Consider the following 27914-nt stretch of genomic DNA (forward strand, 5'->3'; position numbering starts at 1 on the left):
ATCTTGTTATATTTCTACAAATGCTGGGTCAATTTTTAAGAAATAACACGATACACAACTCGCGTAACCTACTTGATACCGATCAGACAGAATATAGAATGAAATCGTCAGTTGTAAAGACACACCTTCGCATTGGACCAATGAAATCACTTGTGTTTTTAAAATGTCGGTTAGTTGAAATGTATGTAAACAAAGGTTTCAAACGGCGCTGGACAGTAAGTTTTGACGCATAATGCAACGGCAAGCACGGAAAGAATGGTTTTTCATACGTTTATTGAATTATGGTATCGAGGTCCGTGAACTTTGCAGGGAAAATGCCCTTTACTCCGTGAAGTTATCATGTCTGATCGATGTTAAGTAGGTCAAGCGAGTTGAGTATCGTGATATTTCTTAAAAGTTGATACAGCACTTGTAAAAATATTGATTTTTTTCAGAAAATTTGATTTTTCGTTATAATACGATTATTTATCATTCAAAATTATAATTTCACTAATTAATATCATAGCCACACGCTAACCACCTGTGGTCAAGATGGCATTGGTTTCAGTAACTATGACACAAAGTTAGTTGCAGTAACATCATATTGAGTGTATTTGAAATGGTATGGGGTTTCATCGAATACATATACAATTACTATGGCAAAATATTTATTTAAAAAAAAACATGAATATTGCAAATGCAGTTTTATAATATAGTACCATGTTCCAACTGTGTCAACAAATTTAAAGCCAACACCAAATTTAAAATCGATATATTGTCTGATTGCTTTACAAGTGTGCAAATCTAGCTTAGCTAGGTGCTTCATAGCTGATAACTGTCAGATTTGAAACTGTCTGTATTTCCTTCAGAGAAAGTGGAATCACAAAATCTTTACACTATGATAACGGAAGACTTGTGCAGGGCTTGATAACAAAGCAATTTCCGAAACGGCTACCGAAAATGTTAAATATTATCATTTACAATGATGAAATTGTCATCACTATTTATAAAAATACATGCATAACTCATCGATCCGACTAAAAAACGACTTTATTGGTACGATTCATGAAAGCAGATACGCGCGACAGTCACACGTGTACATAGTGTATTGACAACTGCGGAATCCGTACTTATATATGGACAAAAAAATTGTTGTACCTAATCAAAACAAATACAACGCTGAATGGTAAGCGTTTTAAGAAGTACATGTGTCGAAAATGCGAAATAAGTCAGAAATATAATTCAGAAATCAAAAAGGTCTGTACAGTCAAATTCGCCAGCATGTATATAGTATGCATGTACGATGTGAATCTAGATTTAGTTTTAGTGCAGATTCGTTCATACACAAAGACACAATTTTGTTTTACGGATCATTTTAATTCCCTGCAACGATATCTATCCATACGACACTTGAACACTAACTTCAATCCGCATAAAAAGACGAATGCTTCGCTTATTGTAGGAAAATATGTACGAAATATCTTCTTCACAATCGGCTCAGGGCGCTAATTTGTCTTTGCTGCATTTCATGAAATTCGTCTTCAATGTATTATTTTTCTTACCTATTGTGTGTTATTGTAACATATTTTTGTCAATATATTACAATTTAACACTTATAAAAATCGTATAATCTCGCTTTAAAACTGGAACTGATTTCTCATAGAGTTGCGAACGAAACGAAGCCAGTGTACAACATATTACTTTTGATTTTCATGCGATGCATACATGACCTACCGTTGCATGGATACACGTGACAATACACCATGCAGTTCTCGTAGACCCACTGGGTAAAGTCTGGATCTGTACACAGCGATCCATCATCATATTCTGGGCAAGCGGGGTTGACATCTTTGCAGACAAATGTAGCTGTAAAGAGGTTGTAGCACACAATTATAACCTTTACTGAACTGAAGTAAGCATAAGCATGTTTGGTCATATCCCGTACATTTAAACAATAATATATAGTGTTTAAACATAGATGTTATTTATGTGATATAAATTTTAAATATATATATATATATATATATATTTATTTATTTATTTATTTATTTATTTATATATTTATATTTATATTTATTTATTTATTTATTTATTTTTTTTTATTTTTTTTAAGTAACAAATGTATATCACATAAATAACATAAATGTTTAAACACTTTATATTACAATATTTTAAAATATTTTATCCTATTTTCACCGTCACATTGACGGTATAACACGTTGTGGAATATACTTGCTTGTATTCAACACTGTGGAATATACCTGTCGCGTGCACGGACTACTTTTTAAATGACGTCATGCGATATGTGCTAAAATTAGGTCGATACTGTTTGGTTCATTGATCGAATTTAAAGGTCACCCATTAGAAGAAAATGTGCATATTTTGCAGAAAAACATATGACATATTCACCAAAAGAAATGTTGAAATAAAATATGAAATGACATGATTTTTGTTTTGTTATTTTTTTATTTATAACAAAGTCGACAAAACTTAACCTTCAAAATTATACGACCTTCAACCTTTAAATCTAGTCATATGACATAATTTTTCGCCATCCGTATAATGAATCTGCTGATTGATGGCGTTATAAAATGACATACTTATTGCGTCATTTTCCCCATTTTTGTTGACGATTTATTATAAACGCGACTTATTTCATATGGTTTCTACATGTACTGTATGTCGACATATCTGAATTGTCAATTGATCACATTTTCCTTATTTCGTGTAATGGGCATTGTTTATAACCAAAGCATATACTTTTGACATTTAACTTAAATATTAAGAATGTACAACAAGCCATACACATATCGCACAGTTCATGAATAATCTGCTATGTTTGCTTTCCTATTTAATTCACGTTTTGCATAGAGCTGTGTAAAGTATAAGATGGTAAAAATAGCACCACACTGGAATTGGGAACGTCCCATTTTGTACTCGGGTATTTTCTACTCATTTATCTGTTGTGTACTGGAATGTTTTCCATTCTTTGTGTATTTATATATTAAATTATTTTCTCGTACAATAAGGGCATTTACCATAGATAAATAAAACATTGTGCATGTTTAAACATAATTATGTTTGTATGCAGAAATCTGCAAATGCAACCGAGTTTACCAACGGCTATTATTAGATAAACTGCTCCGGTTCATTTGAACAGCAGTAATGTAGAGTACATGACGTAGCGTGTGACGAAGAAGAAAGTTTATCGCGTTCATAAACTCATTTGAATAAAGTGATAAAATGGCATAAGGGTCTTTATTTAACTATGCTAAAATAATTATGAAAGACCCTAGATGCAAAATCGTCAATTATTGAGTAAAATGGATTATTAGATGGATTTTAAAGGATTATTACAGGTAAGATACTAGTTCTTACGTGTTTTGGTTTTTGTTTGTACTTTTGTCGTTCCCTGTTCTCGGGGAAATGATTTTAACATGGGCGCCATTGATGCATCGGATCACACACGGCATACCCATAACATTATATAAAAAACACGTTCTGCGCGTCCTTAAATTCGTCGTCCGAAGTCGGAAAACGTATTACCCTGTATATTTTGTCAAATAGTGTCAGCCGCTGCAATTGTCTGTTTACTCGTCAAAATTGTCAAGGTCTTCGATAGCGAAAGAAACTTCAGCGTACAGTTTATTTAGTATTGACAGACCTGTACAAAGTCGCGCCAGTCAAAAATAATAAAAAGCGACATTTAAAGTTATGGTAGCCAGAACTAGGTCGTCGATGGTGTACATGTATGTTGACATCGACAGCATTTTGTCAGGAGCAATCGCCGCCATATTGGATTTTGATCATTTTCTTTCGAAAATAAAATGAATTATAGTAAAGTAAAATCTTCTTTTCGCGGTAGTAATGTGTTAAAATTCGCATACTGCGTAAAATTGAATGTAGTCATATGGTGATATTTTTACTTGTTTTACAGTTTGTGTGTGAATTTTTTAAAGACTATTTTGCGTACCAGAACAAATACATGTATATCACTACGCATGGTTACATTTGTTAGATTTTAAGCGCTTTATGACTGAATTAAAATTATTGTTAAGGTCATTAGATCTATTTATGTTAAATGTCACGTTGAAAAAATCAAATGGGATAAATAGAATACTAGGATTCTCTATATACATGCTGTTTATCATTCAAGCTTTATTGGCTTGGAAACGTTTCTTTTGTAAGCATAAAAAATATCATTCACATATCACTATTACTGTCCTTACTTGGTTTACAGAAGGCACAATACAAGGGGCAGTTCTTCTTTGCAAAAGGCAGATATGCGTTGGTAATCGGATCGTCTACACAGATATCTCGACCAAATAGGACACAGTCTTTTAAATCCTCGCAAGGTGCTGAATATAAAAAAGAAGGCAACTGTTAAAAATGTGTACAAGGGTAATATATATTCTCGGACCAACCTTAATATCTGGGCACTTGCCCAATCAATTGTTTTAAACCAACATCATATGCAGGCACTGTATAAAAATTATTGCTATTTAACAGCCATACCGGCATTGGTGTGACCCACCAAGGACAATTTGGCACATTCAATATTGTTTATCTTTGTTTTCTAATACTTTTTAAGTATTCAAATGCTGTTCTTTTGCATTTAAATGCACTATATAGTGGTGACATAAAACCGCATAAGTGTGGAATTATGCAGTGATGCGGAGCACAGCTAACTTATCACCTATTTATTAATTGACACCATGCACAAAAAGATATACAACTCAGTGAATAGCCGTTGCGCAGAGAAAAAAAATCTAATTCTTCTCCTGAAAAATAGCACTGGTTAATCGAAGCAATTAAAATTCAATTCTTTAATTTAAAATTTAATTTTAATTTAATGTTTAATGTGAATTTGCGTGTTTGTTCCATTTTAAGCTGATTTACTAGTTTATTTCACAATGCAGCAGAAATCTTACTGCTTTAAACGTATGCGCCTGTCTGTCTGTTCAGATTGAGCCATATTATTTATATACTGGAATCTAAAACATTTGATCGTACCTTCGGAAGTGACGTTCGATGCGACTGTGGGCGTAACAGTGGTGGTGGTGGGCGTGGCGGTGGTGGTGGTTGTTGTGGTGGTGGTCGTCGTCGACGTCGTTTTCGTAGTGGTTGAACTCTTTGAATGTGTTGTGTCATTTGTATGATCGTGTGGTTTGGTCGGCCTGCTAGTGGTAGTTGGTTTTGGGGTTGAGGTTGTAGTGGTATTTGCAGAATGGGATATGGTTGATAATGTTGTAGTTGTTGGTGTAGCAGAAGATGTCGTTACACTTGAAGTCGTCGTTGATGGTGTAGGAGAAGATATCGTTACACTTGACGTTGTCATTGATGCTGTAGAAGAAGACGTAGTCTCACTTAAAGTTGTCGTTGATGGTGTAATAGCAGGTGTCGCATCACTTGCAGCTATCGTTGATGATGAAGGTGTCACCACAATTAGAGTTGTCGTTGATGGTTGTAGTAGAAGATGCCTCGATTGAAGGTGTCGTCAATAATGCAGAAGAAGGTGTCGCCTCAATTGAAGTTGTCGCTAATAATGTAGTAGAAGGTGTCGCCTCACTTGACATTGTCGTTGATAATGTAGTAGAAGGTGTCGCCTCACTTGAAGTTGTCGTTGATAATGTAGTAAAAGTTGTCACCTCAATTTTAGTTGTCGATGATGATGAAGTCAAAGAAGATGTCGCCTCAATTGAAGTTGTTGTTGATAATGTAGCAGAAGGTGTTGCCTCACTTGAAGTTGTCGTTGATGGTGTAATAGAAGGTATCACCCCAACTGAAGTTGTCGTTGATGATATAGAAGAAGGTGTTGTATGCATTGAAGATGTAGTTGATGGTGTTGTAGAAGTATCAGAGGTTGTTGATACGGAAGCATTTATTGGAGAAGATGGGGTCGTAGAATTGAAAGACGAATGATGGGACGGAGTAACTTTTGACCCTGTGAAACAAACAGCACAAGGGTAAAACATGTGTAAAACATTGTAAACAAACTGCATTCTCAAAATAAAATCCATTAAGTTCTCGAAAACATGATAAAACTTATCATTCTTATTCTAAATATGACATGTCCTTTACGTCTCAGTTTAGAGATAATTGGCATGGGCAGCTGAGAATATATAGATAATCACATTGCATGTGTAGGCTAACGTTTATATACAGTCAATGCAGAACAAACAAACGCGTATATTAAAGTTTAAAAATAATTTCGAAAATGATTTAAGTATTCTTATTTAAGAGTTTCATGAGATTTTTGCGTTTAAGTTGATGGCCGGTGCGATTTTATGAACTAGCTGTTGGTCAGACACACTTATGCCTTATGCATGTTTTACACATGTTCAAACACAGACAAAACCACTTTATATTAAACAAGGAGAAAACGACAGAGGGCCATAATACTGCCAAACTGGTTACAGGTAGCAGCAGCCAATATGTCTTTCTTTGCGAGCATCTACACTTCAAGGTTATTCGGCTGTTAAAGTTTGAACGATACACCAAGCCGTAAAGTACAAGTTGAAAACACATTTTTGGGATTATATATTTTACCATGTACAGACAAACAATGGGCTATCATTCAACTGTAACAAGCATATAAAGAAAAGTTGACGATACAAAATAACGGGCATATATATTCTATGGTGGAAAAAAAGGAAATAAATTGGTTGTTATTCTGGAAAATTAGCTGCAGCTAAATTTCCATACTAAAAGATGATCTACACATTCATCTTTGAAAGTTTTGGGTGAGATCCATCTAGCCCTTAAAGAGAAGTTGAAAACCCAAGCTTTACAGTAAAACAAAATACCGTTGCTTGTTCACTGAATACATGCTTCTCAGCAGAGAATTTGGGAAAACAAAGATACATGTAAAGTTTGGACCGTTGGAACCGAATTTAAACGTTGTTTATCTAATGACTTCGGAGAAGAAATCGTTCGACTAAGAAAACCAAGACAAACCCCATAATCATAGTAAATAAGGATTTGGGGCATACATGCATGTTTTATAGACACCATTCCTAAGGCGGAAGGCAAAATAGTTCGCAAATATGACTTTCAACTGACTCCATATCAAGCATTTGATCGTTTATACTTTTTAAATTAACACATACGATAAGGAGCTTACAATTCTGTTAAAATGTATAACAAGAGGGTCATGGTGGCTCTGTATCGCTCCAATGTTTTTATGCGAAAAAAGTGTGCAATGCGCCTGGGTTGAAATGTACTCAAGCATGTGACTTTCTCTTTCTATCCATCGTCCCACTGGGCGCTTAAAGTTGGAACGATGAGCATTTCTATATATTGAAAATGTTACTACGTTGTTAACTAAACAGACTAAAAAGCCCAGGAATTGTCGCACAGGTCCTTTGCTTATAACGTACGTACATTTATCTCTCCGAAAGATATAGTCGTTCTTTCTATTTCCCATATTTTTATATGCTGAAGATCAAATCTACGCATGTTCTACAAGATAAATGAAAGTTCCTTCATTCAATCATGAATCTTTTCCCAAAATTCCAACTTTTTTTACAAAAAGTGTTTGTAGGTTTCAAAGTTTCTGTTCCTTATATAGTTCATGACATGTGCAAAATACCTAATATCGTAAATCACCTGAACTTTACTTCATTCTTGAGGCATTAGTGAGTGTAGCAGGATTGTTAACGTGGTGAAGAAATTGTTTATTGTACAAAGAAGATCTTTGCCCGAGGAAACATAAAGTTACGAGTTTTTCAGGTTCATGAGGGGCCGAAAGGCAGTAGGAATGAGAACTTTGTAGATGTTGGTTGTTAAACAAAGTAAATGTTTATGAGACAAAAATTGAATTATAATTCATCAAGATGTTGCGATCATGGCAACACTACTTGCATATGGCTTGAGGTTTAAAGAGATATCATGACAAACAATTAGCTTGACCTTACTTTCCTTTACTTTTTCCATCTGACGTTGGTTACCTGTCATGTTTGTTTTTGAAAAATACTAGGATTGCCATATATTGAAATAAGATATCTGACCTATTCTCTGACAGGTTGCTATTAATAGACAAAGCGGCAGTCATGTTATAAACAAATGAATTGTTCACGGCATCGGAAGAATATACTTTTAATGGATACATCTTTTTTAAGTTGGATTCTCCTTACTTTTTTGCTACTGAATATTAAAATCACTTAATTTCAATGGAACAATTTGTTGTTAAGTTTATCTTTAACAAATATTTTTTTAATCTGTTTATAAATCATAAAATGTCATTCAAAAAAAATGAAAAATATAATAAAACAAGAATTTTGAGAGAATGTTATCATAAAAGAATGATACTAACCATTTGGTGAAAACAAACAATACAAATTTTTTTATAAAATGTTATATACAAACAAGGTTAATGGGCTAAATATAAACAAACACACTTGAGTGTTCTTCTTGTGTTTATGATGTATTAATCTGAGTTAAATTAATATATTTAATTTGTTTACCTTTCAGTATCTTGCATTTCACATCTTTAGTTCAATGCTATTTCAATTAACTGAACAGCGTGACAAACATAATAAAGCAGAATATGCATATGAATCTGATTATAAACAGATCCACTATCATATAAATCAAATCATGTTTGTCTATTTCCATGTTCGAAAGATCCTCTTCTAAATTGTTTTACTTCAGAAGTAGACTCAACTACAATTTGCAAACAGAAACACTGGTTTCCGTGACACAAATTCACTGTGCACATTTCTAAACAAAATATGTGTTTCTTGTATCTAAAACGCAGTCTTTTTTTCGTTGAAAAACACATTTAATTATTCCTATCAAAATGTATGACGTCAGTCGTTAATTTGAATGATTTTTGTCATTTCAATAATCTTAATTTTCGCTTCACAACGGCACCATTTTCATACGAAAATACCAAAAACATTTTAAGAAACCGATTTTAATTGGACGATTGGGAAACGACAGCAAATAATATCGCTCGTTTTAAAAATGCTTAGGCATAATCTACCAGTGTAAAATGCGGAGAGATTTTGCGGGCCGCGGATATATTAAGCATATTTTTATTTTTGTGACCCGCGGGGCAGGGTCAAATTTGACCCCAGGGGCATAATTTGAACAAACTAAGAAGAGAATTATTAGATGTCACTACATACCGAATTTGGTAGCCCTAGGCCCTACGGTTATGGACAGAAGATTTTTAAAGTTTGCACAAAATAGGCTTTATATAAGCATATGTTCAATTTTGTGACCCCCGGGGCAGGATCAAATTTGACCCCAGGAGCATAATATGAAGAAATTTGGTAGAGGACTATTAGATGTCTCTAAATCCCAAATTTTATAGCCCTAGGCCCTACGGTTATGGACAAGAAGATTTTTTATGTTTGCACAAAATAGGCTATATATAAGCATATGTTCAATTTTGTGACGCCCAGGGCAGGGTCAAATTTAACCCCAGGGGCATAATTTGAAAAAAATTGGTAAAAGACTATTAGATGTCTCCACATACCAAATTTGATAGCCCTAGGCCCAATAATTATGGACGAGAAGATTTTGAAAGTTTTCACAAAATAGGCCTTATATAAGCAAATTTTCAATTGTGTGACCCCCGGGGCGGGGTCAAATTTGACCCCAGGGGCATAATTTGAAGAAATTTGAAAGAGGTTCACCCCAGGAACATGTGTGAGAAGTTTTATAAGAATTGGACTTGTAGTTTAGGAGAAGAAGATGTGTAAAGAAAAAGTTAACGCACGCACGCACGAAGGACACAGGACCATGACATAAGCCCCGCTGGCCTCTGGCCAGTGGAGCTAAAAATTGACTAACACATCTGTAAACATTACAAACATTAACTACTTAGAACTCGTAGCACTTATGAAAGGTTAGAAAACAATCAGAATTTTCACATAGTAAATATTGTGTTATGTATGGGTAACTATAAATTTTTAGCATTTGATACTTCTAAGGACTTTTTGACTAGACCATTTCCAAGTTCGTTAATTTACGATGTACTCAGAGGCCTTCAGCCTTATGCATTAAAACATTTAACAAACATAACAACGCTAGTCTAGAGGGACTATCATCCTTTTGCGTTTGCATTGCGTACGCGAATATGTAAAACGTTCTTTCTATATTGAAATTGGAAACGAATTAAAATCAAAGATGCACATAAGCTTACTGTATTAAACATATTTTGTTTATGAAAACTAGAAGTTAGCCTATTTGCAATGTATTCCAAGCGTATATCAACCAAGGATATATTGTCCATACGCATTAAACACTGACAGCAAACGCAATATCATGATAGTGACCTAACATAACGGACAGAGGATCGGAGTATATATTTACCCGGCACCGTTACAGTTATTTCCGGCTTACCATCCCAATCGGTCGTAATTGGATGAGGGTGAAAGATGGTAAGAAATTCAGTTCCAGAACTCTCTATGAAATAAAACACGGTCTATGAAATGAATTAAAACAATACGACTTTATATATCATCTTTAAAAAATCCATGAACAGAAATCGAAATTGTAATAAAACTGAGCCTAAGATACAGACTAGAAATTTAATTTAGGCCTGTTTACGAATAAAATTAAATATAAATGGTAATAACAATAACAATAATACTAATTATAATAATAATAATAATAATAATAATAATAATAATAATAATAATAATAATAATGATAATAATAATAATGATAAAAATAATAACATTATTATTATTAGTAGTTGTAGTAGTAATAGTAGTAGGAGTAGTAGTAGTAGTAGTAGTAGTAGTAGTAGTAGTAGTAGTAGTAGTAGTAGTAGTAGTAGTAGTAGTAGTAGTAGTAGTAGTAGTAGTAGTAGTAGTAGTAGTTGAAGTAGTAGAAGTAGTAGTAGTAGTAGTAGAAGTAGTAGAAGTAGTAGTAGTAGTAGTATAATAAATCAGGTTTATGTGAAACAAAATTGAAAATAAACGTTGTATGCCTATGAAAAGCAAATTATTTACTACATAGAACACTTAATATAAAATAAATTAATGCTCATATTATTGAGTACTCCTTTATATAATTTGTTGAGTTTTAGTGTATGTATCATAGTATCTATAAGTCTGACAGCCGGGATACAATGACAAAGTCATGCAAGGTATATCATCTTATCAAAAATGTGCTATTCGTAGTTAAATTATTATGTTATGAGCGGACTGAAAACAGCATCTTTGCAACAGATATGAGCATATATAAAAACATTTAAATACAATTTTTTATTATTGATGAAAGAACGTCAGTATGTTGGACGTGAAGTATCTTCATTGTTTGTGGAATACAAATAAATAACCTCATTCGTGAGCATTTGTTTAATATCATGTATATTTAATATAAGATTTGAAATATATTCTATCAAAAAATAGCAAAATTAAATACGTGAACTATTTACATTGTTACGTCTATGATAAACAAGTATTTTGAATACAGGTTAATATTACCTGATGTAACTCTAAGCGGCGCTGTTGTCTGCGTCGAGACGGATCCTACAAACATTGAAATGCAACGTTGACTTTCACATACCTGACCTGCCGCCTTCTGGGAGAAAAAAAGTTTGTCATCTGAATGAAGTATGATATCTTAAAAGCTGCGATCCCGTTCCTTGTTAACGCAATTTGTTCCCTGCTTTATTCAAATTAGAATAGTTAACAAGTATCACGCTCCTTCAATAGATGTGTAATAAATAACTTAATTATTTAAGGTGCTGATAAGCGACAAATGTTGCATAAAGAAGCGATGTCATAACTTTGTCAAATACTAGTATCACAAGATACCGTGATCCGTGACGTCACAAGTTTGATTTATAACGGCGCGGTATGGTAACAATCTGAATAAATCAAACGAGAAGCTCTGAGACATGGCATGAAGGACCATTATAGCCCCGTTCTGGGAACACGGTGATTAATGCATATTCGGACTGCACATACTTAACTGGAAAGACACATTTCGAAGATGTTAAGCCCAGTTTTCGCAGAACGAGACTACAGTGTCTGTATGGATTAAAGTCGCGTTCTGAGAAAACTGTGCATAGTGCATGTGTGTACAGTGTCGTCCTAGCCTGTGCAGTCCGCTTAGGTTAATCAGGGACGACACTTTCCGCTGTTATGATGTTTTTCGTTTCAAGAAAGTCTCTTTTTAGCAAAAAACTAGTTAAGGCGGAAAGTGGCGTCCCTCTCCGCACAGGCTAATCTGGGACGACACTTTACGCACATGCATTAAGCCCAGTTTTCTCAGGACGCGACTCAAATGTATAACAAATGACAAATGGTTGAAAATTCAGAGTTGTCCTGGTGCAAAGCATCAACATTGCGTAATTACAGCAATGGCATTTTGTTATCTTTCAGCTTTATCGTCGATGGGCCATTTTGTAGAACATAAACATGTTGTTATATAACTTAGCTGCCTCCTGACACAGCTAGAGCGTATTGAAACTGACCACTTGTTCTTAACTCTTTCAGTGCTGGAACCGAATTTTGAAGGCTTTTGCAAACAGTTTGGATCCAGATGAGATGCCACAGAACGTGGCGGCTCATCAGGATCCAAACTGTTTGCTATTCTGATAGTGGTCTTTGAAAAAAAGTGAAGAAAATAATGATTTTAGAAATTCAGCAGACGACATTTTAGCAGACGACAAATTTCCCAGCATGCAAAGTGTTAAACGCCAGTTTTGGGAAAACTCTTTTTAAACTTCACAAAACGATAGTCTTCAAAAGTTTACTTATAAATTCTTGATCTGTCACTTTTTAAAGCCATTAAATCGACGGAAACCTTGTACCAATAATTATATTTTAAATTTGATTGCAATTATTTTACTAAATCACTATAAAACTTTACATTTCGAAAGACAATGACGATTAGATATTTAACTCGTTTTTATTGTCTGTAGATATAAGATTCATGGAAAATGTCTAAATGTTGCAAAATAAACGAACATTCTATGGTTATAAAAATATATTTACTGGAATAAACTGTTATGATTTTAAAAATTATCTTTTACATGTAACGATTGAAAACGGAATTTTCCAAACAGGTTAGCATTCATACATGCATTTATACGCAAAAAACTTAAACAACTTTTTGGGCTGTCGAAAAATCTAAACCATTGCGAAAGAATACTGTCAATTACATAACTATTGTAAACTAGATATGCGTAATGCCACGAAAAGGGTATGCTTTACTAGTTAATGTTAATGTTTTTTTATTACTAATTTGTAATAAGTGTACACATATCGATTTAACAATGTATTTGAATGTAAAATGACAGTCGAAAAAAAGAAGGTCTGTTATGTTGTTTTAATTATTAGAATTGTATAATATATATGCATACTTGTATAATTCTACTGAACTTAACCTAATGAGGTATCGCAACTTACTGATAAGCAAAGCGGTAAGCTAATTTTGGTGTGCATAATTTTAACATGATGCCTTTTTATTATTATTTATTAGTATAACTGACAGGTTAATATTTTGATTTTGAATGCAACAACTCATTTAATTACTCTCCTTCTGAATGTGCACGCAATTTTACATAAACCGAGCCAAATACTTATGAATATGTACACTGTTTTCATAAACTGAGCATTTTAATTCTGAAAATGAACACTTTTTCATAAACCGAGCTTAATACTTCTGAATTTAAATACTGTTTTCATAAACCGAGCTAAATAGTATAATTAAGACTCTTTTACAGTATACAATACTTTTCATATTATTCGACAGAATTTTCAAATGATATTTTGTGTAACACTACTATTATCAATTTTAGGACACAACTATTAAATTAACAAAAAGACATTGCACATGCGTATTTTGATGACAGGCTGTTTATACAGTGTTGCACAGGTAATGCATTCAACAACAGTTTCTGATATTCAGTTAACTAGAGATCCCAATGAGCCTCATTCTACGATGTATCGCCCCATTGGTGCAAAAAGGTACCATGTGCCTTCTAATTTCAATGACACAAGGTACCATGTGCCTTCTAATTTCAATGACACAAGGTACCATGTGCCTTCTAATTTCAATGTCACAAGGTACCTTTTTGCACAAAGGGGGCTATATATTGTCCATGCTACATTTCCGAATACGGTATAAATGTAAACAGAAATATGGTGTATACGCAAAGAGCAAAGGTCAATGGGTATATCGCATTAAAGGCGAAAAGCTTTCGCTGTTATGCAAACGGTATTCTTTTCCTACTTAGCTGAAAGCTCTTCGTGATTCATGAAGCAAGTTGAATCCACAAGGAGACTTTAAAACGTTAGCGTGCAAGCATACATGAACTGCTACTGCCCGTGCGAATAGTTAGCACTGTTTTTGTATAATTGAAAGGAGTAAAAGTAACAGAAAAAAAAAAACAACCAATTTCAGCGTTAGTATAATCTTATTTAAAAAGCGTCCAAGTTGATCGCCATTACAAAGCGTGGTGTTAAACAAAGCGGCCAAGACAACCGAAGCGATCAATCGTCGGGAGTGGTGGCTTAGCTTTTACCGTCGGTGGTGGTGTTGCACTTCGGGTCTGCAGAGTTATTGCCATCCCAGCAGTCAACCGGGTGATGGTGGCTCGCGTGGAACTGGCGTTTTGGTCTCGCTTCACGGAGTCCCACTGAATTCAAGCCAATATTTTAGTATTTCACGCTATTCACGAGTTAGATGTTTGAATGATAAAATTTAATCATTTCAAACTTGCTCGAGCTATGTATCGTCCAAACGAATGAAAGACAAAGAAACTGATCCGGTTCCGTATTCAACATTCAGTTCTAAGCAGTGCCGAATTTGGAGCGTGGAACACCATAAGCAACTTTTTGGGCGCACGCCCCATTTCCCCGTGTCGGCATAGTGCTTACTAGAGCGCAAGTGCCCATTTAATTTTACTCGTTTTAATAAGCCTACAAGTACCTAGGCTGGCAAGACATAAAATGGTACAATTACTTTAATCGGAACATAACATTGATATAAAATAATTGGCTTTGTCATTAATAAGGCTAGGTAAGTAAATAAACATTTCGTCACGGTCCCAAAGGGCCCCTAAAAGTCGCGGTGCCCATAGGCTGTAATCTGCTATTCCTAATTGGTAATCCGGGGCTGATTCGTAGACAAAATGAGTCGTGTTCTGAGAAAACTGGGCATAATGCATGTGCGTAAAGTTTCGTCCCAGATTCGGCTGTGCAGAAGAGACTTTATTGTAACGAAAAATGTCATAAAGTGGAATGTGTCGTCCGTGATTAGCCAGTTCGGACTGCACAGGGATACCTGTCCCTGATAAGCCTGTGCGGACTGCACAGGCTAATCTGTAACGACATTTTACGCACAAGCGTTATGCCCAGTGTTCTCAGAACGCGACTCAAATAATTAGGATTAGACGACCAAGAAAAAAATATTTCCAGCGTTTGATAATAAACAGGCCACCACTGTTGATATTATCCGTAAAAGAATGTTCTACATAATGATTGATGCATATAAAGGCAGTTGGACTCAAAGTCAAATCAAGTTTCCAATTAAAGGGGCCTTTTCACAGATGTTGGCATATTTTGAAGTTTGTCATTAAATGCTTTATGTTGATAAATGTAAACATTGGATCTAAAAAGCTCCAGTAAAAAATCAAGAATACAATTTAAAAAAGGAAAAAAAAGTAACCCGCTGCAGGGCTCGAACCAATGACCCCCGGAGTCCTGGAGTAAAAACCAATTAGACCGCTCGGCCATCCTGCCAAGTATTGATGACAGATGTATTTTATACTTTATATAAGCAATCTTCGAAGTTTCACAAAATTAAACGACAACAACAGAACTCTCCAAATTATTCATCGTTTCGCGTTATAATTTTCAGGTTTTTAAATCGTCAAAAGATGCATATAATGGCTATATTAGACCATGGCAAATGTTCAGTATTACTGTTTCCTCACAAATATCATAACTAATACGAAAATTTGCGAATCTGAAACAACTTTTTTCAATTTTGTCAATTTACCAAAACGTGAAAAGATCCCTTTAAATGGAATATTCTTTAACCTAAGATTTACGGCTAGGGCTTGTTCGGTGAATACGAGCACAGTGTGTGAATCTCGGTATGCTTCACTTATTCGTTGCATAGCATGAAATACACAATAATCGTAACTTCTGTATTACTTTATAACAAGAAAAAGCGTTTAATAAATTCAAATAAATCCTTACAAGCCCATCGTCGTTCCAAAAAAATCTATGAAAATATATGGCACCATACATTTAATATAAGTAAAAACCAAATATAGCAAATCGTTTACATGTAAATACTAACCTCTGTTTCGCTTGCCAGGTGCAGGCGGGGCAGGTGTCGGAGGGGTGTACACGATAGCATTCGCGGCGGTACCTGTGCAAAAAGCCAAGATACCAGCGTAAGAGACTGGAAGCAGTGTATTAATGCTATCTATATAATTATAAGCATGACCTACTTCTGTCTCTTTTCCCGGGGATTAATGGGACCGGAGGGATCATTGGCTTGGGGGTGACTTGTAGTGTAGGATGGGACTGCATTTCCCCACCTATTGTAGGATGTTGTGGTACTCCACCACTCATTGTCGGAGCGGGCTGACCGCCCCCACCTTATATACAAACATGTTTGAGCCTCGCTCTCGGATATACCGGGCTTAATGCGCGTGCGTAATTTGTCATCTCAGATTTGCTTGTGCAGTCCGCACAGGCTAATCAGGGACGATTTTTTCCGCCTGGACTGGACTCTCGTTTGGAAGAAAATTCCTTTAAATTCACAACTCCATTAAAGCGGAAAATATCGTCCCTGATTAGTCTGTGTACACTGCACAGGCTTATTTAGGCGTAAGTGATTATATGTCCGCTGATATATGTGGCATAGATATCATCTGAAACAATTAAGCAGTTAATCAAAATCATAATGACCATTTTTGTCACTGCGAAGAACATATTATGTTGAAGAGCGCTGAGTGTTTGATATATTACAATGAACAGAGCGTACATAAACATCCCAAAATCGAAATGCTTAAATAATTGATTTCGGGAGACGATTGCAGGTTATCACGAGACGTACATAAACATCCCAAAATCGAAATGCTTAAATAATTGATTTCGGGAGACGATTGCAGGTTATCACGAGACTCTTTTATAAAGAAATTGAACAGAATATATTTATGCTATCTTCGTCATAGCAGCTTTCATGTCGATTATGGATTTGGAAAAATTTACAAATGGAAAAATGAATCAATAAATGTGTTTGCTTTATTCAACTAGAAAGTAGCCTTTAGGAAATTGTTTTTGTGTGGAACACAAATTACGGAACACCAAGATTCGCACGAACTTGCACCTTCGTGGAACGCAATTAAATAAAATTAATGCAGATAAAATACTTTGTAGACATTGCGATGTTATGTTTTAACCCATTTATGCCTAGTGTCTAGAAAAAAGGCCTTGGCAAACAGCGTAGACCCAGATGAGACGCCGCATGATGCGGTCTGCGCTGTTTGCTTAAAGGAATTTCTGTAAGAAATATTCTAAATATAGAAATAAATATGCTAGACATCCCTAATTTTGGAAATAAATTAATCCAATTTAAAAGGTTTAGAGAGTCCACTAGGCATAAATGGGTTAATTCAGGACAGAAACCGTATCGAGTGCGTTCCAATAAGCTATATGCTGTCGATGCAATCCAGGTAAAATGAATAGGTTTGCAACAAATACATGTATGATATATAGATACGTTATGAAAAAAATAAAAAAACATAATAACGATCGACCATTCTTATATATACATGTTATAATTTGAAGTATGCTTAAATGAGTTGTTCTTCAAGTTTATGACACAATGAATAGCCGTTTAACTCACGTTCAAACATTTTGTCATTAACGTAAGGTATAGATATATACTATAAGGATTGCTTTCGGGACTAAGATAAGCATCGAAATTCAAAAATAATTCGCCTAACAAAAAATGTTTTGGCCATCTTGCTTCTACGTCACTCACATCGCCCGCAGAATTTCTTGCAATTATCGTCCACCCAGAGTTTGTAGTCGGGCGTAGTGCAAGTACTATTGGGATACTGGTTGCAGTTGGGGATCTTGTCCTCGCATACAGGGGGCGGCGTCGGGACACCTGCGACGGATGTACAATGAGCCTCGTTCTGTGAAAACTGGGTCTAGTGTATGTACGTTAAGTGTCGTCCCAAATTAGACTGTGCCGTCCGCACAAGCTAATCAAAGAGAACACTTTCCGCTTAAGCTGGGTTTTCGCTAAGAAGATAACTCCTTTCAACGAAAAATATCATACAGAGGTCATTGTCGTTCCACATTAGCCTGTGCGAACTGCACAGGGGACGAAACTTTACGCATATGCATTAAGCCCAGCTTTTTTTCCAAAACGAAATTAATAGTGTGCATTTCCTTTCCAGAAAAAGATCGGGTTGTATTTAAAATTAGCATATTTTGATCAGTTATTATATGACTTACATTGGCAATGTCGACATTGTATTGGTCAGTTAAAATACGTTTTACCCATGAAGTTATCAACAAAGTCTTATGCATATGATGTGTATTGGTAGTGACCACATGTTTTGGTCAGTTACTATATCTCTTACCTTGTCAATATTCATAGTGTCTAAGTCAGTAGTATTTCATTTACATTGGCAATATTAACATTGTCTAAGTCAGTTATTATTTCTCTTACATTGACAATATCCACAGTTTCTTGGTTAATTATTATTGCACTCACTTTGGCAATCTCCATTCTTTCTGGTAATCAGATAATACCTCCCTTTCCTTGGACTGTCAACAGTGTCTTGGTCAGTTGTTATATCACTTAACTTGGAAATCTGCACTGTGTCTTGGTCTTATCACTTATCTTGTAAATGTCCACAGTACCTTGGTCAGTTTTTATATCACTTACCTTGAAAATATCCGCAATGTATTTGGCATATCATTAACATTTAACAATATCAACAATATTTGGTCAATCAGTGTATCACTGATCTTGGCAATATCCGAAGTGTCTTCAGCAGTTATTTTATCAAGTAAGGTTTACCATGGCAATATCCGCAGTGTCTTCAGCAGTTATTTTATCACGTAGGGCCTACCTTGGTAATATCCGCATTGCAGTTAGCATATCTCATATCAATAACCATAACTATGTGCACAGTGTCTTAATTTATACCACTTTTACAGCGAATTCAGTTGATTAAAGCCCCGTTTATTGAATTTCTGCTATAAACCACGGTTCGAAATGACGTCATTTTTGACAAGATGACGTCATAAATCGAGCCATATTATCCAGTTAAACTAATTTTCTTTAAATAAAAAGGTTTACTGAGTAAAACGTGGGATAAATAGACAATAGATTTGTGTTGATTTTTACAGATCAGGTTTATCATGCGAGGCTTAGAAAACAAAAAGCACGAGCCTAACCTATTAAACTCTATATATGATGACGTCACCTACCATCGCAATACCTGCAGTGCTTTGGGCAATTGTCATGCGACCATGCTTCGAACTGCTTGGAACAGGCGTTGGTTCCGTATTGTCGGCAATCCACCTTATCCACACAATCTACAATTTACGAAACACGAATGATTACAATCTCCTTAAAGGCACGTTTTCTAACAAAGATAGAAGTTAGGAAAAAAAAAACGAAGGTAATGTCAGAAATAGTTGAGCGTCAGGTGTTTGTACAAAGAAATCAAAATGTTCAGAAATCTCATAAGTAGGAAGCAATCATTTCTCAAGATAGATTGAACGTTTGCCATTTTTTTCCAATGGAAGAGTTATTTCCTGTCAATCAAGGCTTCATTTGATCAAGTATGATGAAGTATTTTTTTAAATAGTAAATAAAATATTGTTCATGTATACATAAATATGGATTGCCGGGTTTTTATCTGGGCCCGTATTCACCAACCAATTCTTAGACTTTAGAATAAAGAATAGACTTAGAACAAAGAAAAATGCATTCAGTGTTTAAATATATACAAGCTACCACTGGTGATTATGTCATTCACAAAATGTTCTACATGAATAATGATGTAGATATAGGTGGTTAATGCCACTTTTGACTCAAAGTTAAAGACAATCTGAAATATTATAATTTAAAGAATTTTCTTTATTCTTACACTTAAGTCTAAGAATTGTTTGGTGAATACGGGCCCAGGGCCATTTTCCTACCAATCACTGAAAAGCATTACATGGAATTTGTTTGTGCTTGTTTTTACAATTATTACCAAACAACATGTGAAAAACATACAAAGCTATGTGTGATAGTCTGAAAACCGATGCAAACCGATGCACAAATAGAAATATTTTTTTTGCAATATCATCAGATTGTTGAAGCTTAGACTAGTTATCGCCTTATCACACACATTCTATCATTGTCAACAACGTGTGAGATTTAAACACATTTCCTAGAAGCAATTCGTTTCTTTGAATTTTATTCAGCACGCACATGTTTAAGGAAAAACATAACATAATTTCACTATGTAATTCTATGGTGGGCCATTTCACGAATACGTATACCTAATGCACTAGTCATTGTTTTGTAAATATGAACACTTAAAGGGGCCTTTTCACAGATTTTGGCATATTTTGAAGCTTGTCATTAAATTCTTTATATTGATAAATATAAACATTGGATATAAAAAGCTCCAGTAAAAAAAATCAAGAATAAAATTTAAAAAAGGGAAAAAAGTAGCCGGTACCAGGGCTCGAACAAGTGACCCCCGGAGTCCTGGAATTAGTCTGAAGTAAAAACGCATTAGCCCTCTCGGCTATTTCGCCGGGTATACACAATTTAAGTATTATATACATTAAATAAGCAATCTTCGTAGTTTCGTAAATTTAAACAACAACAGAACTCTCCAAATTATTCAATCGTTTCGCGTTGCAACGCTTTATAATTTTTTGGTTTTCAAATCGTCAAAAGATACATATACATGTAATGGCTATATTGGAGTATGGTAAATGTTCAGTAATACTGTTTCCTCACAAATATCATAACAAAAACGAAAATTTGCGATTCTGAAACAACTTTTATCAACAATTTTGTCAATTTACCAAACCGTGAAAACATCCCTTTAACACGCGACCCTTTTAGCATGCGCAAATACGGAGTTGAATGGTTCATTTGGTAATTGCACAATTAAGGGCATGCCGCCCCCCCCCCCCATTCCTGTGATTCAGTACTTTAGTATAGCTTAGATGACCTAAACTTGTTTGGACGAAAGATGTGGAGTGAACTTGATAGCCGTTGTGACCGATATATTTTTAATAAGGGCCGAGTCCAAACCAACAGACTTACTCTCGGGAGCGATTGTTGTTGTCATCCTGTCCAGGGTCTCGATTTGTGCAGCTTAAATGTGATATAAAACATATTTGTATGCACAATTAAAACCGTGAAAGTGGTTTACAAAGAGACACGATGGAAGATAATTTTAAATATTGAACTTATAAGATTTAAGAGCATTATTAAGATAATTATAGGACTACACTAACGGGAAATAATCCATCTGATATTGAAGTTGGTGTCGAATATATAAAAATGTATAAGGAGTATAATTATTTGTTCAATATACTAGCACATTTAAACATAACAACAAAATTACACGCTTAAATACGGTGCAACTCGTCCCTTATTGGTAATATTAGATTTGGCCTGGGTTTGCTGAGTTAAGTATAATACTTCACTTTATAAGCTAGGATGTCGGGGTTTCTGATCCAAATTTAGCAGCACGATTTTCTCATCTTGCTGTGCATTAACAAACAACAAACTTACGGGTACATAAATACATGCGACAGTACGCTCTGCAGTTTTCGGCGGCCCATGTCCTATAGTTGGTGTCGGTGCACACTGATTTTTCGTAAGAGGCGCAGTTTGGCAGCACATCGACGCATGGGGGAATAGGGGTGGACGGACCTGTCGAACAGTGTGCATTGAAATACATTGACCTTGCTCTTGGAAAACTGTGTTTAATTCATGTGCCTTTATTGTCTTCCCAGATTACCGGTAGCCTGTGTAGATCTCACAGGCTTATCAGGTTCGACACTTTCCGCTTACAGTTTATTGTCCCTAAGACGCGACTTCCTTTAACTTTAAACAAAAAAAAACAAAAAAGACAAGTGTCGTCCCTAATTAGCCTGTGCATACAGCACATGTTAATCTTGGACGACACTTAACACACATGCATAAAGCTTGGTAAGGAGAGCAGCATAAATATTTATCGCAGTGGAGGGAAATTGCTGTGTTGTAAAATAAAAGATGTAGTATGTCACGTATGTATGAAGATTTTAAATGTGGATATGGATACTTGGTATGATATATCGAGTTATTGTGTACGTGTTATGGTAGGACTGGTAGAACTGGTAGTACAAGTAGTAGTAGTAGTAGTAGTAGTAGTAGTAGTAGTAGTAGTAGTAGTAGTAGTAGTAGTAGTAGTAGTAGTAGTAGTAATGGTAGTAGTAATAGTAGTAGTAGTAGTAGTAGTAGTAGTAGTAGTAGTAGTAGTAGAGCAGCAGCAGCAGTAGCAGTAGCAGTAGCAGTAGTAGTAGTAGTAGTAGTAGTAGTAGTAGTAGTAGTAGTAGTAGTAGTAGTAGTAGTAGTAGTAGTAGCAGAAGTAGTAGTAGTAGTAGTAGTAATAGTAGTAGTAGTAGTAGCAGTTGAAGAAGAAGAAGAAATAGTAGTAGTAGTTGTTGGTGTTATTGTTGGTGTTGTTGTTGTTGTAGAAATGTGTAGAAACGTACCGATGCAGTATCCACACCGGTTGGGACAGTATTGCTTCGCCCACTCGTCATAAGGCGCCTTGCAGTTTGTCTCCGGCATTTTCCAGCACGTATCGATCGTGTCCTTGCAATCTGTGGAGAAACAAAATCGCAGTTTCAAAATGATGCATCCTTCCCCACCAGCTTAGTAATCTTGTACTAGTGAGTGCTTTTTCGAAACCAAGAGAGGCTTAACCAATTATTTTGTATCAACTGTTGCCAAATCCTTCAGCAATTATTGTTAGCGATTGTACCGAATAGCTGTGTATAAGGATAAGTTACGTGTCAACAAATAGATAAGAGGCAACATTCTTGAAAAACGCACTGACCCTTTTGGGGGAGAGATAGATAACAGCTCGCGATGACCGAAAAATTGTCCGAAAGTTGGAACTTTGTATGGTGTAATTATTAACACATTGGCTAAAATAACAGTTAATTAAATATTGAATTGTGTAGTAAAATGTGTTTAAGTATATTGGGGAATTTAATTGAAATAGCAACACATCTATGACACAATTAGGTTTAATTTCTATATGTTTTGTTGCAATATAGCAAGTTCATGAAGATTTCAAATAAAAAAGTTAAGTTTATGTTGTTGTTTTAGTAATAACAACAGTAAGCAAATAGTTTTATTTTCCTCTACGTATAATGTTGTACTGTAAGTAAGCTATCTAGATGTAGTACTGTAAGTAAGCTATCTAGATGTAGTACTGTAAGTAAGCTATCTAGATGTACATGTAGTACTGTAAGTAAGCTATCTAGATGTTCCTTTGCCACCTGTCGATCAATTTGATTCCTGCAAATGGTGAATATCTATTGCAAGTCAATTAAAATTGCATGGTGAATGATATCAGTATGTGTAATGCGTACTTTTTACCTTTGACCTCTGATTGCGACATTGACATTTGAGCTAGGGGCATGGGTCATATACGCGGCAGGCTGGCTCCGCATGATGAACATATTTGATAAGTAATTTTAAAAACTCAAAAAAGTAATGACCACTCAGTGAAAAATTACTAGTTGGACTGTGACATTAATTGTGACATTTAACTTTGAGGTAGAAAGACGGTTGCACACGTGACACATCGTCTCACCACGGTGAATATTTGTGTTAAATTACTCTAAAATTGCATGATGAATGATGAAGGTATGGTCCGAATCAGATATTTTTAGGCAATATCTTAACCTTTTACTTTTAAATGTGACCTAATTTTCAGTTGGGTAGGCGATTGTTTCATGCAACACATTGTATTCTTATGGCTGATTTTTGTGGAAAGTAATTTTAAAATTGCGTGTTGAATGTTACAGTCTGAACGAGCTTTGTAATGGAAAAATTTGACAATTGACCTCCGATTGTTGCCTTGACCTTCGCTGTTGGGAAGCGAATGATATACATTACACACTGTCCCCTCGTGGGGTCATTATGGATTTTGTTCAATTGAAGGTTGAATCACAATGCTAGAGTTCGGATAATTTATAAATATAAAACGGTAACCATTGACCTCAAATTATGATCTTGATCTAAGAGCGATACACGTAACCCGTCGTCCTATCATGATGTAAACTTTAAAATAAAGTCGTGTTCTGAGAAATCTGGGCTTAATGCATGCGTGTAAAGTGTCGTCCCAGATTAGCCTGTGCAGTCCGCACAGGCTTATCAGGGACGACACTTTCCGCTCTTATGGTATTTTTAGTTTTAAGAAAGTCTTTCCTTACTAAAAATCAAGTATAGGCGGAAAGTGCCGTCCCTGATTAGCCTGTGCGGACTGCACAGGCTAATCTGGGACGACACTTTACGCACATGCATTATGCCCAGTTTTCTCAGAACGCAACTCAATTGCACTATAATATTGCAATCAAAGTATGCGGCGTAAAAGACGCAAACACAATCGACAACGTGACTGCTTTATCCAGCTTTCCCACAGCGAGATCGACAGTAAAAACAAACTATTGAATTCATGTATGTGCTTTTATAACATAATGTTACGTCATTTATGCAGGAGTGTTAGCATCGACCTTCGTCATTTGTGTTGCGTCGTCAACCTTAATACCAAATTAATATTTCCTCAGAATGAAGCAAGTTAATCGTAAATGGCAAGTTTGCATTCCGTACGAAAGACAGTAACGAGGGTCTAATACAACAAATGCAGATATCGCATAATATCGTTCAATTATAACACACGTCCTTAACCCCCCGTTCACACATAGACGCCGCTTCTACTACGATCAAAAGGTGGCCAAAAACGTGGCCGATCGTGACAAATCGCAGGAGTAACGTAGTGGAGTCTTCATAAGCGCAGTATGATCGCGGTTGAGTCTTCATGATCGGAGAGCTCTACGCTCTTGCCACGCTTATTTTGAACATGCTCAAAACAAGCGTCGGGGGATCGTAGCCAACAAGAATCGGTGTAAAGTCGTAAAAAGAGCGTAGTAGAAGCGCCGTAATCGTACAGGCAGCGCGGAAGCATCGTGGAGAGATCTTCATGATCATAGTAAAAGCGCAGTAAAAGCTCTGAGTAGCGTCGTAGTATGACCTTGAATGTCGCGGCCGTAAACGCAGTAAGCGTTTGACGTAGGGGCATCGTAGAACGGTCAAAATGAAGACCATAATTTTCCAAATTGCTCGATTTAGACTCAGATCGGCCTCGATACTTTTTTTCAGATCGTGGCTTGATCGGGATGATCGTCGTAAAGTCGCAGCTAGGTGTGAACGGGGGGTAACGTTCAATTTCCTTAGCTTAGCACGAACAAGCAACGGCTTGGCAAGCCCCTTTTATTATCTTTCCCTTTCAGTTTTAGTTTAGACGCCTCACCTGATATATTACACAACGATAGGACAGTTACCTGATATTCTCTATCCTAAATGTTTACCATATGTTATATAATAACAAAGTTACTTAATAATATGCAACAGATAGACAATTACTGCCACAGTGACTAATGTCAAGCGTGTTTGTAATATAACCATTTTAAGCATGAATTTTGTCGCAGACAGCGCAAACTAAAATGAAGCATTTTGCCAATTACGTACCCAAAATGATTTATACACAAAACAACTTTGGATAAAATGTATATCTTGTTGTCATTTTATTTGTCCTGTTATATAACAATATTTTCTTCGTAGTAATATATGAAACAAACGGTCGATAACATAAGCAAGGTGTACGTAAGCCGTTAGAAAGAATTTGAAAAAAAAATCTTATATAGACGTATTTTGTACTTCACTTACTTGGATCAACAACCGTACCCAAACTCGGCTGTAACTGCCCGTTGGTAGCTCCAAAGACCAAGATCCCACTCAAACAAACTAAAGAAAGCATGTTGTTTGTGGATGTTTGTCAATCCAATATGCCTCTTTTGGAGCGCGCGAATGTATTTTATCTACAAGCTTTGTCCTCAGCGGACGAGGTCTGCTGAACCGAAAGGCCTCTACAACGAGTGATAAAGTTTAAAAGAAGTGCCGGAAGAGAAGATCTTGCCTTTGAGAACAAACAGATGACGACCGTTGATAAGACAGAGTGTGATTTAGGGCATTCGTTTATAGCCAATTGTTTATATCTATGACGAAAAGACGCGAACGCTGTAGGTAAATTTTCGTTTCAGGATAGAATTTGCACCGAATCACAGAACCAACTTCATTAATGTTTCTTAAGTTTATTGCAGAACAATGCTGCCAAACAATTGATTTGAATTAAAAACGAAACTAAATAAATAAAATGCATCAATCCTATTTTTAATAACAACTAAAGGTACATAGTTTGATTGATTCATATATATATTATTAACACTTCTAAAGCTGCAAAATGTTAAAGTATTACCGGTAGTAGTATTAGAGTCGTGTTCTGAGAAAACTGGGCATAATGCATGTGCGTAGAGTTTCGTCACATATTCGCCTGTGCAGTCCGCACAGGCTAATCGGTGACGACACTTTCCGCTTTTATGACATGTTTCGTTTAAATGAAGTCTCTTCTTAGCAAAAGTCCAATTTAGGCGGAAAGTGTCGTCCCTGATTAGCCTGTGCGGACGAAATATGGAACGAAACTTTACGCACATGCATTACGCCCAGTTTTCCCAGAACCCGACTCATTAAAAAGGGTCTTTCCCAGAAAGCATAACGTCACTCAAAGGTCCAATTGGTACCGTTGACAAGAATTCCTAAAAATGCTGTAATTTCAGTGCATTATTTTATGCAGAAATATAATCACCGACCTTCGTCTATTGAGATTCATCGTCGATGCATACCATAAAATCAGTATTACACGTGGGACATTACTTTTCATTGATTGTGTGGGTTGAATTATCCACGAATTATCTATATACACACAAAACTGACGCAAATTATCCACGAACTTTCCATATACACATACAACTGATGCAAATTATCCACGAGCTTTCCATATTAACGTACAAATGACGCAAATTATCCACGAACTTTCCATATACACATACAACTGACGCAAATTATCCACGAACTTTCCATATACACATCATCAACCCCTATTATACGGATCAACCCCTATTGAAATTCTCGCCGGAGTCCCTCAAGGTTCTATTTTAGGACCACTTATGTCTTTAGTATATATAAATGACATTATTACTGACATAAATGCACACATACATTTGTTCACTGATGATACCAGTCTTTTCATGGTTGTAAATTCGCCTAACGAAACTGCAGCCGTACTGCAATTAGATATCGACAGAATTTCTAGCTGAGCTAACAAATGGATGGTTTGTTTTAACCCTTCAAAATCCGAATCAATGATTATTTCTCACAAAATAAATAAACCAAATCATCCACCATTGACCATGCAGAGCATTAATATTCCAAGTGTTGACATCCATAAACATTTAGGTGTTTTTATGTCAAATGACTGTGCATGGCATGCGCACATATCCTTTATAAAGGAAAAGGCATGGTCACGAGTTCATATAATGCGTAGATGAAAAACAATTCTTGATAGAAAAACTCTCGAGAAAATATATCTTTCGTTTATTAGACCAATCATTGAGTACTCAGACGTTGTATTTGACAATTGTACGCAATACGAAAAAGATGAACTAGAGAAAATACAAACTGAAGCCGCGCGAATAACAGCCGGATGCACACGTCTAGTCTCATTAGAAGAACTTTATAATGAATTAGGATGGGAAACTCTCAGCCAACGAAGACGTAAGCATAAGCTATTATTA

General features: G+C 35.6%; 3 protein-coding genes across 4 annotated transcripts in view; 2 read left to right on the top strand and 1 right to left on the bottom strand.

Annotated features, from left to right (window-relative positions):
- Nucleotides 1–27914, top strand: part of LOC127858629 (solute carrier family 2, facilitated glucose transporter member 8-like) — a 108756-nt gene that overhangs the window by 64732 nt on the left and 16110 nt on the right. The gene's annotated exons all lie outside the window — the stretch shown is intronic.
- The window catches only part of LOC127858627 (proprotein convertase subtilisin/kexin type 5-like), a 63286-nt gene that overhangs the window by 282 nt on the left and 35090 nt on the right, over nucleotides 1–27914 (top strand). The gene's annotated exons all lie outside the window — the stretch shown is intronic.
- LOC127858621 (uncharacterized) lies at nucleotides 1714–26206 on the bottom strand (the record flags this gene model as incomplete). Its single annotated transcript, XM_052395825.1, is given in 14 exon segments — nucleotides 1714–1845; nucleotides 4209–4337; nucleotides 4993–5376; nucleotides 5456–5923; nucleotides 10303–10395; nucleotides 11424–11468; nucleotides 14474–14587; nucleotides 16412–16561; nucleotides 17953–18081; nucleotides 19419–19526; nucleotides 21265–21315; nucleotides 21739–21879; nucleotides 22704–22814; nucleotides 25951–26206. Coding segments are annotated over 14 exon segments (2146 nt in total), but the record flags the coding sequence as incomplete, so codon positions are not given.

The sequence above is a fragment of the Dreissena polymorpha genome, chromosome 14, assembly GCF_020536995.1.
Source record: "Dreissena polymorpha isolate Duluth1 chromosome 14, UMN_Dpol_1.0, whole genome shotgun sequence".
Classification (NCBI taxonomy): domain Eukaryota; kingdom Metazoa; phylum Mollusca; class Bivalvia; order Myida; family Dreissenidae; genus Dreissena; species Dreissena polymorpha.